The 16,749-nt window shown below is 32.3% G+C and overlaps 1 protein-coding gene across 2 annotated transcripts in view; it reads left to right on the top strand.

The window, feature by feature from the left end:
* Positions 1–16,749, top strand: part of OLA1 (Obg like ATPase 1) — a 138,666-nt gene that overhangs the window by 94,171 nt on the left and 27,746 nt on the right. For both annotated transcript variants that reach the window (XM_031451681.2, XM_031451682.2), the window contains exons 6-7: positions 3,862–3,942; positions 4,259–4,356. In XM_031451681.2, coding sequence (XP_031307541.1) covers positions 3,862–3,942; positions 4,259–4,356 — 179 coding nt within the window. The remainder of the gene's footprint in view (positions 1–3,861; positions 3,943–4,258; positions 4,357–16,749) is intronic.

The following is a 16,749-nucleotide window of genomic DNA, read 5'->3' as shown; positions in this document are numbered from 1 at the left end:
AGAAAAATATTATTTTTGTGATACATGGATTCACAATACCTATTGTATGCAGATACTAAGAATATTGAATTTTCCTGATGACCTTGGAATAAGAGTGAGGACTTTGAATAACAACCTTGGGAATGCCTAGGCTAAGCCAGGAGTAATTAGAGGAGTAGTAAGGAAGACAAGAGGCCAGGGTGATTGGACAGAACATGAATTTTCAAGTCACTTAGACCTGACAATGAATCTCAGCTCTGCCCCTTACTGGCAATGGGAATTTAGTCAAGTCATACATCCTCTCTGAGTCTATATACGTTACAGCTGCTATTAATAACAACAGTAATAAAATACACCGAGAACATAGAGCATTTCTAAAGTTAAATGTGAGGCTATCATCAGAAAGAAGAGTCAGAGCAGAAGAGCAAAGTATTAGAGGTGAATTTGAATTAAGTTTCTTTGTTATTAAATTGTAGTTGTTCAGCAAAAGCTAGTCCTTATAGAATGTTAAGACTAGAAGCCTGAACTGAGATTTCACTAAGAAAGCCTGTATTGTTGGTATCCTTCAGACATTTGAAGAAAAGGACTAATGAATTATTTTGATTGGAGAAGATGTATGTGTGCTTTAAAGGAATACCCAAGAGAATATATTGCCATTTTGTAGATCATTGGCTTTTAGTCTTTCAACAATCATGACGGCAACAACTCACATTTATTGAGAACTTACTCTATGCCAAGAACTATGCTAAACATTTTATATGCATTATCTCTCTTGATCTTGGCAATAGCCCCCAGAGGGTAGACAGCATCATTATCTGCATTTTATCAATGAAGTAATAGGACATAGACCTGGTAAGTGGTGGATCTAGGACTTATTCCCACATTTAAGCATCAAGCTGTTACCTCTCAAATTAGTATACTCACGTTGCTGCAGTATAACCAAAAGTTCAAATGACTAGGGATTTTTGCATAATCTTCATCATGTACAGAATTTATTTTGAAAATGTGCAATTTGTTAGTTATCAAAACAGTCCTCCTCCTACATCTGAATTTCTACATAATGACGTTACTAAAGAAATACAAAATCCTAAAGTAACTTCTAATGCATCAAGCATTAGTGTTTTTATTTTATGCTTTTATTGTATTCTAATTTGTTGAAAGTACGTTAAGTATGGAGTAGATTATTTTTTTCAGTTAACTAAATTCGATTAACTGGAACCTTATTGTTCTAACTATAATTATTAATATACCTATAACTATAATTATTATATACAAGCATAAGAAAAAATTCAGTCTGTCCGTTAAGTATTTTATACAGATAAGTCCAAACGTTTTCTCTCATCTGATCAGAAGTCTTTCAGATAAGGAACATAAATAATAGCTTTGATATTTTGCTGAACTTAAAGTTAGTTTTTATCTTATGTAACAAAAATAGCACTTTGCAACTATACCATATAAAGATCATTTACATAAGATTATCTTATCTGAGAGCAATCTATTTTTGTTTTGTATTAAGTAAAACTATCATCTTAGTAATCTAAGGTGTCTTCTTGGCTGTTAAATCTTTTATGGGGGTAATTAAGACTACTGAGTGCGAAATAAAATATTTTAAATTTTAAAATATTTTTACTTTCAACTGTTTAAAAACTTGGTTATAATCTATAAAATTTTCTAAAAAGATTTGAAGGTGGTTTAGTGAATATACTGCTTGAGAACTTTAATTATGAGCTAATTTTCTTTATCTAAAATTTGAATGCTCCTAATTTGTAATATAATGTTGGTGTGAAGGGGAAAAAAAAAAAACTAATGCCAGAAATCTTTTGCGATAAGATCTCTACGTCTGAAGTGATGATCTAGTTAACTTAAAATGAAGGAGAAATACCAAAATTCCTTCACTAGCAATCAGCAGTTATTGAGGCCCTTTGGTTTTGTAAAAATGTTTATAGTTACAAAAGTATTTTATACTTTTATACGATTAAAATTTAATTTCCTTCCTTATTTTTGGTTTGGCTTTCTTTTGTCTGTTTTCTTCCCTTTTCTTTTTTTAATTGAAAAAAACAAATGGGACCAAATATAAGATGGTACCACTGTTTTCTCCTTTTGTATAATCTTGTTGCGTGTCTCTACATAAGCTGTTCTGGCCACTCATCATAGTAACCAGCTGGGCCATTTCACCTGCTGGAGCCATTAAAGAGGACTCTCTCCCCCTAGATTAATCCCCTCCGACATTAGTTTTTTGCACTGACAACTGGAGCAGGCATTCAGAATTTGCAGGTGGCCAGTGTGACGCACATAATTGCCTACAATTTTAGGCAATGAATAAAAATGGTCTACATTACTTGTCAAAGGTTGTATATGCAGTGCCAAGTGAGATCTATGGGAAGCCTTTTAGGGTTTAAAGAACAGTTAATAGCAAGGCTGCACAGGGCTTTTTTAATCATAATGCATTTGTAATATAGCACTTTGATCTTCTCCTTGTAGGAAATGGTGTTACATTAGCCACTTTTTAACATTTATGAGTGAAATTCAGTTATAGAAGAGTAAAAGTGATTATTCTTAAGCAGAACATGTTAGATTTCATTAAAAGTTTTCAGCTTGCCCCTTCCTTGTTAAAATCTGTGGGAAGTCCTTTTCCTGGAGGGTTTCAAATCAGGATCTAAGGCTATAGGGCTTTTTCCTTATTTTTCCTGTTGGTAACAGCAAGATTTGGAAGGAAGGTATACTAAATATTGAGGTAATTTATACAAGTGGATATTTATAGAATACTAACTGATTTATGGTAAAGTAAAATACATCAATGAAAATGTAGGAAATTTATTGCTAATAATTATGTATTACAATAAATTTTGAGAAATGCATATTTAAAACATATCCATAAATTATCTTTAACAACAACAACAACAATAACAAAAACAGATGACTCTCAAACGCACTTCTTCTGGAAGAGCTAAGTTTGACCTTTCAGACCCAAGAGCCTTTTATTAACACCTGCCTGTAAGGAGAACCTTGCCACACGCAGCTTTTAGATTCAGAACCACAAAACTGATGAGGAAAGGCTTGAAGGGTTCAGTTTGTGTCACTTGCTGTTTGCCGTTTCCATTTCACAGATGATTAATCTTTCTGTGAAGAAAGGCCAGAGAAACAAAGCACATTGGGCTCTTCCTGCAGTTACTCCTTCTGAATGCACACTAGCTTGCTAACTAAAAGGCCTTTAGATTTCCAGCAGAGAGAGATGTTCTGAAAGTGAATGCAGCTGGTTGGAGGTCACCAGTGCAGGGCTCTTGCCATTGTGTAATGGAGGCTTTGGCAGGTTGTGTGTGGGGGGGGTAGGGTTGGAGCGGGGACAGGAGAAGTGGGCAGGGAGAAGGTGTCGACAAAAAAATTAATTCAGAATAAAAAGGGTTTTGGTCAGTTGACTTAATATTTTGGAGGGTATATCATCAATAATAGGCTCAATTTTTTCTATTTTGTTTGTTTGTTTTTCTTTTTAAGGAAAAAATTGTATTTCAGTCTTTCTCCAGTACCCCCCTCTGTTTCCTAATAGCATGTTTATCTTGCAAGTGACATCACTAGATAATGTTGAAATATTATTAACTCTTGTAGTCTTTATGTTTTAATTGTCTTGAAATTTTTAAGACTGTTACTAATTTTGCTAGTATTCCAAGTTCATTATGTTAAAATTTTAATGCCACGTTAATGTTTCATTGCTATTTGGTTTTTTAATGAGATACTGAAAATAATTATCTGTGTGACTTTGTTCTCTTTTTGTAAAAAAGTTGAGTTTATTTTTATTTTGAGAATTTGAAAACTTTTAATTTTAATATTTAGTATCTAAATGCTTAGTGTTCATCTTGTATTTACTTTTTTCTCAATTGTGTATAGGACATAATGTGCAAAGTCAAATCCTGGGTTATAGATCAAAAGAAACCTGTTCGCTTCTATCATGATTGGAATGACAAAGAGGTAAGTTACAAATATGATGCCATCTGTTATTACCTTTGCTTTGATTTCTTAGGCCACAAATTAGAGTTGTCATTATTTTACACTTATTATTATATGTAGTTAAACTTTATTTCTCACAATGATTGCTTATTCCTAGGCTTACTTTTTTTTCTTTTCCCCTACTCCTGGTATTTCATGACAACTAATCTTCTAGAAACAAGAATTATAAAAATGAAAATGGCTACTTGTTTAAAAAGTTTTCTTTCAAGTTCTTCAGTGACTTACTCAATATTTACTCAACTTTTTAAAAGGATTCTTTCTCTATCTCTCACTTTAGATTGAAGTGTTGAATAAACACTTATTTCTGACTTCAAAACCAATGGTCTACTTGGTTAATCTTTCTGAAAAAGACTACATTAGAAAGAAAAACAAATGGTAAGTTTTTTTCTCCCCAGATATACCCAGATATATCAAATCTGTACACATACACACACACACACGTACATATGTACTTGCTGCTATGTTTGATTTTATTTTTCTCATTATTAAAAAGTTTAAAATGGGTGAGAAATCTTTGCCTGTTGTTTACATTTGGAGATGAGTCTCCTAATGATTTACACTGAGAGAACTTAAGGGAAAAAAAAATTAGGCAATATTGAATTATACATATTTACTTATCAAATTTAAATTTAATAGACATTAATTTTTTTCTTTTGCAAAATCAGAATAAAAGTAGTTAGAGCAAAAAAAACCTTTTTGAACTAGAAATTTCTAGCTATGTTAATATTATATGTGACTCTAAAATACCCACTTGGGATTGTAGCTGGGCATATATATTTAAAGTCCAGATTGAATGCTTTAAGAATTTTTTTTTAATTAAAAAAAACTATATGTAAGTGGAAGGAAAGACCAGGTATTTGATTCAAATACTTTAAAATATACAAAGGTAAAAACTATGCATTCATGTGTTGATTGTTATTTTTGACATGTAACCAAAATGTACAGGGTTTCCTTTCATTCACTAGTAACTTCAAAAAATCCTATGTTCTTGTAATATATGGGCATGTACACATTTGGCATAGTGCTCACTGGACCCTCATTATTTTATACTATTAAGCCATACAAACCAATGAAAACTATCCAAAGCAAAATATCTGAATTCTTCTAAAATATATTGTCGTTTTTTTCCCCCTGTACTTCATTAAGTACTTAGATGCACATGGTTTCAATTTTCCATTAAAAATTCTCATTTCCATATGATATCAAAGAGTGAGAAGCTTTAAACTGAAAAATAAACATTCATAGACTGGAAGCCAAAACAATAATTAATGTCAGATGGTTAACTCCAATAAATCATTAGAATAAATTCTATTAAATTACTGCAACTAAAAATGCCCTGTTGATAATACTATAAGACATTTTGTGTTCCTGATAGGAAGCTGAATTTGGCCTCTTTATTGGTAATGTTCTAGAAAACATAAACCTGACATGAAACTTTAGTTCTGCCTGGTCAGTGTCCTCCAATAGTTAATTTACTTAAAAATAAACAGTTCTGTCTTGTTTCTTATATAAAATTCTTATAAATTTCATGATTAGTATTTAAAAATTGTTACCTTTGGGAAGGAATTTTAAAATAAATTATTTGACCTCAGTTAATAAATCTCATTGTGGTATGAATGGTAAGGTTTCCTGAGGCTCTGTGAAACAATACAGACATCAAAGTTTACATGAAAAGGGATGAGTCAGTTTCCTTGCCCAAAGGGGCTTCTCACACCTGTATTTGGATGATTACAGGTAGAACTCCCTGGCTCTAATTGTATAGTAAATACCATTTCCCAGACCCTAATGGTAGACAGACTGCTTGGGAGACGCCAGTCTGTGATTTAGCTGTCGCCAGACACCCCATGTTTTTTGTGAGACCAGTTGTGATGATGATATGGTTATAGCCAATTGAAAGTAAACTCTTGTCTAAATAGCAAATTTTAATTTATAAAAATGTAGAGGTACGGATGATCCTATTTATAAAACCAAATTTTAGATTTTATGTATGACTAATGATCTGGTTTGGGGTAGTGTGTATGTTTGATGGGGGTGGAGGGATCAGATCTTGTGGAAGTTAGTGTAATTGTAGCTGAAAGATCAAAGACTGGGTAACTGAGTGATGTTCCAGAAGAGAATTTACCACATAGCCATTTTCTGTACAGTTTCTGCCGCCTGCTGTTCCTATTTTCCCTCAAGCTAGCCATTGACTACCCCCTGTGCATCCCTGCTCGTAAAAAATGATTGAGGAAGTATTTGTCATGTATTTATGAGTGGGAAACATTGTGTGATAGGGAATGGCATCTACTGGAGCCAGAAAGATTGCCATTTTCCTTTCATTCAGCCATTCTGCTACAGCTTTAAATCCTCTGTTTGTGCAACATAGCCTTTGTATTAAAGTGCAGAATAAATTTTTATTATGAAAGATATGAATGCTAAGTTTTCATCATTTATTACATTGCAAGCAGATGTAGATTGTTGAAATATATTTTAATTACTAAATCCTTTTAATTTGTGTTAGCATCTTGTTTTTTGGGTAATGTTTATATCTAAGCTCCATTTACATTGGTTGCTCCTTTAACAAAAGAAAAAGTTGTTTTTTAAGATTATGTAATATTGCTGTAGCAAATTAAGACTGATGCAGGAAACAGTAATAAATATTTTCATGGGTCTTTTATATCTAGAAAACTATTTTGAATGGTCAGGAAAGAGAAGGAGTGGTTTGTGATTCTGGCCACAAAAGGAAGACAAAGTATATTTTAGTGGGTCACTATTTCAGAAGTAATGAACATTTTAATTACTAGCTAAAGTTCACTTTAAATTTAAATGGTAACGTATTATTTTTCAATCCTAGTAAAAGAAGGAAACATTTTGAAAGATAAGTCTATTGTGTTACTGGGTAGGTGACCTTTTTGAAAGATGTAAAAACTGGAATGGCTCCAAGCATCTACTCACTGATTTTAACAATGCTGAATTGGTCATATTGTTGATTTATGATTAAGACCTAGGCCCTGAATGGAAGCTGACATGGCAGCTGGGTTGGTTACAGTTGTGTTGTGATCAGATGACAGTAATCAAGATGTTGTAAGGGGAATCCACAGAGATCTTTTTTTTTTATCATTATATATTGCTGTTCTTTGAAGAATAAAACTATGCAGAAGTTGTTATTGTCTTTGGTTTATGTCAGTGATTTTTGAACACTTGAGGATTTCATTTTTCAAATGTGATCAGTTAGTTTTAACTAAGATTCTATTACATGTAGTATTAATTTTCATTTGAGATTGCCTTCTGAGTTATGGTGTCAAGCAGGTACAGGACATTAGACCTGCCAAACTGTTGCTTAATTAGAGATATGAATTTCAATCTTTATACCTTTGCTGCTCTGTTAGTATATGCTATCCAATTATGAAATCAGTAGAACACGTACCTAGTTTCCAATTATGTTTCATTTTTGTGTTCTTTTTGTCCCCATCTTTCTTGAAACTGTTGATAAAGGATAATTGTATTTTGTTATTTATTATACTACATATTCCTATTCAACTGGAAAGTATAACTAAAACTTAAGACAGTCAGACTCTGTATGTGTGTAATCTATTTGCATATGCCGTGGTAAGCTTGTGGTCACTGAACATTACTCTCTGGCTAATATTATATGAGTCAATTAATCTGAGTCTCGAAATTGGTTCAAGATAGGTAGACAAGTATTTGCAAAGTCTTTTAAACTGTTGGATAATCAAGGACAATGTGTCAGTTTCACTAAATAAATTTTAAATAGAAAAATGTTTTATTAATTATTATTTTTCTATGATTCAGTCTTCTCTACCCTCACTTTTCTGTTTTTGTTATTTTTTCACTTAATTTGTACACAACAACTAAATGTAGTTTGGTGATATGCACTGTGTACCTGGTTAGGGGAAAATTATGGAATAAGTCCAATATTATTTTGATTTCTTGAACTGGAAGAATTACAGGTACTATATCTCACTAACTACCCTACAGAGGGGGTATGTTCATTTTTTGCATCTAATTTGAGTGCATGTGTACATATACAATATAAAGCTATATTTATATATATTACATGCTCCTCAGGAAAAAACCTTTCAGGTATATAGGGGTAGTTTGAGCTATAATATCTATTGGTTTCTTAGGCTTTTTCATATGAGCTCATCATATATTCACAGTAGGTATAGATGTTGACACACGAGCATACTTTACACAGCTACTATAATTATTGCTTTTCCTACAGGAGTAAAAGTAGTTGATTGGCAACCTTCCATGGAGGTAATATTAAATGATCATTTGCCTTACTGTGAACCTTAGGTTTTATTTTCCTGTTTACAGTAGGTGGTCTGACAGGAATTGTTCTACCTAACTCATCCTTGGACGTTGTTCTCCACAGCACATATTATGTAGTAGCACATTTCCATTGTGTCTTATCAATATGAGCAGTATGCACCACTATAGGAAGATTTGTTCACTGATTTCCATTATTTTCAGGCTATATACTTAACTCAACTTGAGCAGAAGTCCACTTAACTATTATATTTGTAGAAGGTTAATATAACTTTTTTCCCACAACATTTCCTTGGCCTTTCAGGAATACTATGATGTATTCTGTAAAACTATTATAAGGAGTCATCAATTTCTGACAAGATTATTCACTGAAGCTAGAAATTTAACACAGATATGCTGCTTTGAAAAAACCAGATTGTTATACATTTGATTTACTTGAAACAAATAAAGTAGAAATGATTAATTATTCCTAAATAAATTATTCATTTTAGTGCAGGAGACTTCTCAAGTAGATTTGAAATTAGGTTCAATTCATATAAAGGTTTCAGAAACATACCCTAGTATATAAAGCAATATACACATATCTAAGATTTTTTTAAAATGTTTTACTTTATCATCCACTAGTCTGGTAGAGTAAAAGCTGATATATTCATGCAGTATTTGGGGGGGATTATAATTTCTAGGTTTTTTTTTTAATTACTTGTGGTTCATACGGTTTTGTGAGAATGTTGTGTGAGCTTCATCTTGAAGCATCTAACATTATGAAGCCTATGAGAATACATTATTTTTCCAAGTATGTTTCTACCGACTTGAAATTACAATGTAGTGTTGATAAGTTTAACATGTGAGGAGTTTTTTTAGCTGAATTAAATTTTATAAGCTATAAATTGTCATTGTTAGTGGGGATGCCTTTATGAGGACTAGTGCTTGTTTGCTCCTTTGACAGATGTAAAAGGGTAATAGAACAGGTCAAGAGTATTCTGGAAGTCTAAACTGAGCTTTGCTTTGCTTTGCTTTTTTTTTTAGTATGGAATTGATTAAATTGGTAAATCCTATACAATATATTCTTAATTTTACTGAAGCAAGTTATAAATTAATCTAAAAAGAAAATATTTTCTTAAGACCCCTTCTCTGATTTACAGTTTCTTGGAGGGTTTGGGGTGGGGGGAGGTTTAGAGTTTTGGGTAAAGTTTTTATTGAATTATACGTACAGAAAAGTACACGGCTCAATGAATTTTAAAAAATTAAATAACTCATATTACTACCACCAATATCAAGAACTAGAACATTACCAGCATCCCAGAAACCTCACTTATGAACCATTTCTAGTCATTACTTATGTTCCCGAAGAAAATCCATATCCTGACTTCTGGCAAAGTTTTGCTTATTTATGCTACAGTTCCTTGTTTTTATTACTGTATAATAACCAATTGTTTGCTTTTTAATTTGTATTATGATAAAGCTTTGAAACAGTACCATATGCAATATGAATTGGGATTTCAAATAATTACTGATGAATGTATTTTGTGGAATTGATTATTTCTTAATATCTCTGATCAAAATCTTGAGTGCTAAAAAGAATGTACTAAAGCGGGACAATCTTTTTATTGCAAAAGATGAAAGGCTGAAAGGAGTGGGAGAAAAAAGACCTTTGCCCATTCAGGAATCTTTTTACTTGAAATGTCCTTTGGCATTTGTATAGTGTGTTCATGTAATATTACTTGTAAACTTTTCTGGTTTTCATTAAATGTGTTTTGGTTACTCTTTTAGCAATTTCATATTCGTATCAAGAGGTATTAGTGCCCTAGAACACATAGTCATAATGAAACCAAATCAGACTTATGATTCCATATTTGAAAAACATAATTATGGAAGAAAGCACATCCTTTTATATGGACACAACGCTACTGACACACCATATTATGCATGTTAGGAATTTCCCCTGGCTTATTTGCCTTTTGCAAAATACAGTTTAGAGACAGTAATTTCTCTTTGCAAGGTCATTCACTGAATTTGAGAAAGTGGTACTTTCAGGAGAGGCAGTTGTTGTCTTCATTAGCGCCGTCTGTTGACTTACTGATTTATGAGTGATATGGTTTATCAAATACGTCAGGGCTTTCGTCTGTTCTTCAAGTAGGTAAAGAATTTCACTGCATACAATAGGGAGGAGTTTCACAAATTTTTCTCTAATTCTGAGAGACTAAAGCTCTTTTAAAAAACAAGTATTCTCTAGGATTCTCTGATGAAATTAAAACATATATTCCCCATACATGCACACACATTTCTAGGAAATGAAAGACAAACTTTGGCATACAGCTATATAGTGTTCTTCAAATCACAAGTGTTTCATGTACACAAAGAATTTCTCTGCCCGACTCTGGTGAATACTTTGAGGTCTATTAATATTTTTTTTTAACAAAATCTGTTCCCCAAAGGTTAAGGACTACTGAGTCAGATTTTGTTTCTAAAACTATGAGTTGAGATGAACTGCCCTCATAAAATGAGAGTTTTGAGCAGTAGTTGGTAGAGGTAGAGGAAAATGTTGAAGCCCAGAAATCTTAAGGACTGTTGGTGATAGGAGAGTGCAGGGCCTTGTGAAGGGTGTGGTGTTAATGCAGTATGCATGATCTGAATAACAGTGTTTTCCTGGGAGAAGGCTGTAGAAAAGGATAGAGCTGCACAGTGGTACCTCGTTCAGTCTTTTTAATGCTATATCAAGAAGAGAAATTAACTTCATGAAAACTGTCATTATGAATATAAATTTCAAATTTATGTTTCTTATGAAGACTGTGAGTTCATTGAGCAGATAAGTACTGTTTCCTTTTTCCTTTTCTAAGCAAATAATCATTGAGCCTGAACAGAAAAGGCCCTTGCCCCCACAAGGCTTATAGTCCTTGTGGGATAGTAGACAACTAACAAACAAATATTTAATATAATGTCAGGAAGTGATTAGGACAAATAAAAGTAAAGCAGGGTAAGAGGGTGTTAGTTTAGTTAGGGTAGTCAGGGAAGGCCTTTGTGAAGTCAGGGAGTGCACCATGAGAGAGGATCTGAGGAAAGCTCGGTCCATGGAGAGGGAACAGAAAATGCAAAGGCAGATATGATGGAGCATCGAAAAAGAATAGAATGTGAAGACAACCACTAGAAAAGAGCTTATAAATTCTTATTCAAATAAATTACAATTAAATAAATATTAAAACGTATCCTAAATGTGTTCAAGTAAAATTTGCAGTTACATAGATTTACTTTGAATTTCATCTTTCCTTTTTCATGCTTGTCTAACAGCTTGCTGATCCAGACTACTATTCATAAATCACTTCTTTTAAAAGTCCCTTGATGTAAATGACCTCAAAGAAGTAGACTAAACTTTATTAAGAATAATAACAACCTACGTTTGTCAAAATTTTACAATGTTTCAATTTACATTACTTCATTGGATCCTCATACAAATCCAGAGATAGCCTTCATGACACTATTATTTTGTCCTTAAAGTGAATTTTTATACAAGTGAAGTATGTTCATAATTGGATTAAGAGATCTGCATTTTAGTTTAAGAATGGGTTAAACTAGCAAAGAGATAAACATGATTTGTGTTTCCATTAATACAGTTACAAAGGTACCTTTTCAGTACTTTAAATTTTAATCTGTCATTAATATCAAGGGGTAGGCATCAGTATTCCTAGGCGGTTATCAACATTTTCCTCAGAAATTCTTTAAAAAGAACAGTTTGTGGAAAACATCTTTGGGCTTATTAGTCCGTTTTGAAATTTAAAAGGAAAAGATTGAAAAAATTTGTCTGTTGGTAATTGTTTTTTAGCTTACATGAAGGTCACTAGTAGTTTTCATATATAATTTATATTTAAAATTGTTACCTTTTAAATTGTGCCATTTTTCTTTCCTCTCTCCTGCCCCTACCTTCCTATTAAATGACAATGACTTAGCTTTTCATGTACCAAACCAAAAGACGTACATAGCAAATCATCATTTATTATTGAGTTCCTGCTCAGTTCCAGGCTCCCTTTTGAGCTTAGAAATTGGTGAGGTGTTAATAGAAGGATAGATAAAACATGAAAATTTTAAGAATACTTACAAAACATAGCTATTATCATGCCCATTTTACAGATGAGGCAGCGGGAGAGATTATGGAACATGCACAGGTCCTTGTAGCAGGCAAGTGGAAAAAATAGACCCATTTGACTTGAATATTTGTGGAATTCCACACATGACAGTACCAGATATATTTGTGAATCTTTAGAAATCTTTGAAAATATTGCTTTCATTAACTTTGCATTCTGCTCTGTTTTATCTCAGAAAATATTGTCTCTACTAAATTGTTTAGGGTTTTAGTTAATAAAAGAAAACCATTCTCAAGATGACAAATTCTTAGGGTAATAAGTTTTAACTGCTGTAATTTTGTTAACTGTATAATATTGTTACAGCAATATATTTTAGCACCTACTTTAGCATTCATTTTTAAACATACCATATATGAAAGTTTTGGTAGAAAAAATATAATCATTCTTATTGAAACGAGTCTAAAAATTACATCAAGTTGCCAAGTCTAAAATAATACTACAGAATAGACCTCAGAAAATATATCTATAACCACAGATCAGTTTTTATGTATGAATATGACAAGCAGAATTTTCCTTCTTTTTTTCCTCTAGCATACCATACAATTTGTTAAGAGCAGTTCTTCACTGCTGGGGTGAGGGGGTTGATGTGCAAATAAACAGGGAAATGAGAGAATATCAGGAACTAGAATAGCAGCAGGTAATTCATGTGCCTAAAGTGTTGTGTTAGTAGTAGTGGCATCATTCAACATGTACTCAACACTTACCTATATGCATTGCATTTAAGACTCCCAGCAACCTTATGAAGAAAGTACCATTATTATTTTAAGGAAGACAAAGCAAGTATAGAGAGATTGAGAACTTAGCCAAGGCTACAGAGCCAGTCAGTGGTGCCAAGATTCAGGCCTACGCAGTTTATGTCTATAGCTCTTATTCTTTGCTGTGTCATGGTATCTCACCACTGGGGCATTGGTGATGCTGGAAAGGTAGAAAAGGCCTGAGAAATGGGTCACATGCTAGCCACGTTTCCTATCACTATACATTTCATTTAGCCTAGGTTTTGTTGTTGTGAAATAATAGTTCATGTACTATAAAATATGAGACTAAAAATTCACTGTAACTTGGTTAAAGAATGCTAACTGAACATAATGTAAAAATGTTATCTAAAACTGTATCTTTGTTTTCATGGGCTTATCTCTGAAAACTATTTTCCAAACATATACCAGTTTAATAGCCCTTTGTGTAAGGCCAACAGTTAAGATAGCTTATATATTTTTACATGGAAAATACATATAATTAATCCTTGTTTAAGATAAGTACTTTCTTCTGCCACTTGGTTGTTTTATTTATGTGTTTTTTTTTAACCTCATAGTGGTTTGTTCTGTTTCCTTGCATTTTCAGTAACTTGGATGTGTTTTTGAGACATGGAATTGTGCATATATGTGCACGTGTGCATATCTCTTTTATTAACTGAATTGCAAACAGATAATTTGTATACTATTTCTGTTCAAATACTATATTAGCACATAGCAATATACTGGAAAGAACATTGTATATACATATATATGTATATTTATCTATACATACATCCAAGTCTTGGGCAAAATAATGACTACCATTTTTGTGCATCTATTGTATGCTGGACTTTGAGGCACTTATATATATTCTTTCATTTGGTTTAATCCTACTAACATGGCAAATATCTACCCAAATATCTATCTTTCTTTCAAGCTCATGAGAGAAAGTATAAAACATTTTATTGCATTGATAGCATGCTGTTCATGAAACAGAAGGTACAAAAAAAAAAAGAGTTGTCTGTGTTAGTTGTATCTTGGTAAAAATTACACGGAAACCCATACCAGCTAGAGAGCAAACATAAATGCAGTGTTTTTACATAAGCAGGACTCAAGATAGTTTGGTTAGTTTCCTTATAGCCCTTGTTTCCTCACCTGTGAAATAGAAAGAAACAATTTTCTTATAGAATAATGAGAATTAAATATTTTCCATATGTTAAATTAAATTATTCTGTGGTGTAAATAGGTCCATTTGTCTTGAGATTTAATTCTCATAATTTGATGAAAAATGCATGTATATGATAAAACATAGTTAATTAATTAGTGTCTGCACAATAAATTCTCTTAACGGACTTGAGTCTTACCTACATAAAATACTGCATTTATCTTTGCTTTCCAACAAGTATGGGTTTCTGTCATTTCACTAGTGTACAACCAATATAGACAACTCTTTTTTTTAACACTTTTTGTTGCTATAAACATATGGCTGAAAAGCATGCTATAAATGCAATAAAATGTTTGTTTTAACCTGTTAATTTTCAATAAATAAAGGATAGCAATTTCACATTTTCTTCTTTTTCTCCTAAATATACGTATTTTTATTTTTATTTTTTATAATTTTGTAATGGTCTGCCCTCCGAAATTAACAAGGGTAAGGTCATTTGCATTTTCCCCTTTCTTTCACCGTATTTTTGTTTCCTCTCTATCCCCTATTAAAAAAAAATTATTTTGAAGTTTGGAATCCAGTTAGAAATCTGTTTAGAAATATAAGTACCAAACTTCATATATAGAGAGATCTTACTATTTCGTGAATACTCAAGACTTTTAAATGGAACAGTGGCACTCAGGAAATCTGACTGTGTTTCTCTTTTCATTAATCTAGACTAATCCCTGTACCTTTCCAACTCTATCCAAATGGATTTTTCCCTAGTCCTTTCAGCAGCTATGTTGTAACATGTACTATGTAGCTAAGAAAATCAGTGGTTTACAAGATCGTTCTTAGATGTAGACTGAAAAAACAAAATTCATAATTATGTTTTTATTATTTAAAAGTGGGTTTTTTCTGAGTCTAATTTGATATTGTATAGAATAGTTTGCATGGGATACTTCTTGCATCAGAGAACTTTACTTCAGGACAAATCTGAGACAGAAGAGAAAAAAAGAGACCAAGAGAGAAAACATGGAGAGTATCAACCATTTGCTTCCTTTCCTATGTTCAGAGGTAAACATCTTAGTTGTCTAGATCTCTTGAAATTAGTACTTTTAAAAGCTTTTAAATGTTAATAGGATACATGGGTGAAGTATCTGGTAAAAGTTTAATGATTAAGTAATTACTTTCCTACAGTTACATATATTGCGATTATGATGTGTGGTGGGTGTTATTTTAAATCTATTATCAAATGAAATTTGTGTTGTTGGTCAAGTATATGTTTTAATGTGACTTGATATTACTTAGGCATTTTGGATATATAGTTTAAAGGCCACCAAATTTACACTGGGAAATTCTTATCAGCTTCATAATCTGGGAAAACTGAAACAAAGAAAAAGCAATGCCTGTTAAATATTCTTAGCTATATGCAGGGAAAGGTATGTGAGTGTGACTTAGCTAATAATGACGACTTTCTTACTGTATATCACTTATAGAATTTTTAAAGTAAATATTTAATAGTTATACATTTGCTTATGGTTATTTTAGTGCCCTGTTGACATCAAGGGTTGCTGATTGTTGTATTTGTGGTTCCTGACAAATAGAAATTATTTGATATGCTAAGCCATTTCTGACAGAAGATACAAAGTTTTGACAAACATGTATGGCACAGCAAGTGTCCAATTCTAAAGAGCAAAATAAATGCAAACCACCATTATGGTGAACACAAACAGCCTGAAAGCAAGTTATCAGTAAGCAAATAATTGTTGAACTGTTATGAATGGAATAGGATGTTGAAATAGGGCATGATTGGCTGATGTTACATATGTCCTTGATTACCTTCCTTGTGCTTTTATCCTAATAAGTGACATTCTTTGTATTCCCTTGGATGGCTAGACAGTCTGACACTGAAGAAGAATAAATATTGCATGTGGTACACATTAAGCTGTCATCCAAGACAGCATTTATAAAAAGTAACTGGAGAAATTCATAAGAAATTCTGCGCTGCTACAGTTTCCTGGCTCCAGTCATAATTGTCAAAGTTCTTGACACATTTAGGTCTTCAGAAATGATTTAGGTTTATAGTGGCTTGGTGTATGAATAATTATTATGGATTTGTGTTCTCATATTGCCTGAGGATGTTAATGTTAGTTACCCAAATGTTATATTGTATGGTAACTTTTATTTTAAGAAATAGCCCCACATTGGTAATAGTGACATATCTTCCATCTTATGGTCTTTCTTAAAGGGATTTTAGACAATTCATATATTTAAAAGGAAGAACAGGAGTTTTTAAAAATGCTTAGTTTATCTTTATAATCTGTTGGAAAATACTGCTTGCTTGTATTTAGTGCTAGCAAACAACTTTCAAAATAAGTATTTTTATTTTTCTTTTCCAGCAGCATTGGAAAGCCTTCAAATGGCTCAAATGAATACTATTTTCAAGCTATTTCCAAAAAAAAAATCACTACTTGATGTTTTA

The sequence above is a fragment of the Camelus dromedarius genome, chromosome 4 (assembly GCF_036321535.1).
Source record: "Camelus dromedarius isolate mCamDro1 chromosome 4, mCamDro1.pat, whole genome shotgun sequence".
Classification (NCBI taxonomy): domain Eukaryota; kingdom Metazoa; phylum Chordata; class Mammalia; order Artiodactyla; family Camelidae; genus Camelus; species Camelus dromedarius.
The sequence above is the reverse complement of the archived record's forward strand: the minus strand, read 5'-3'. Positions and strand labels throughout refer to the sequence as shown.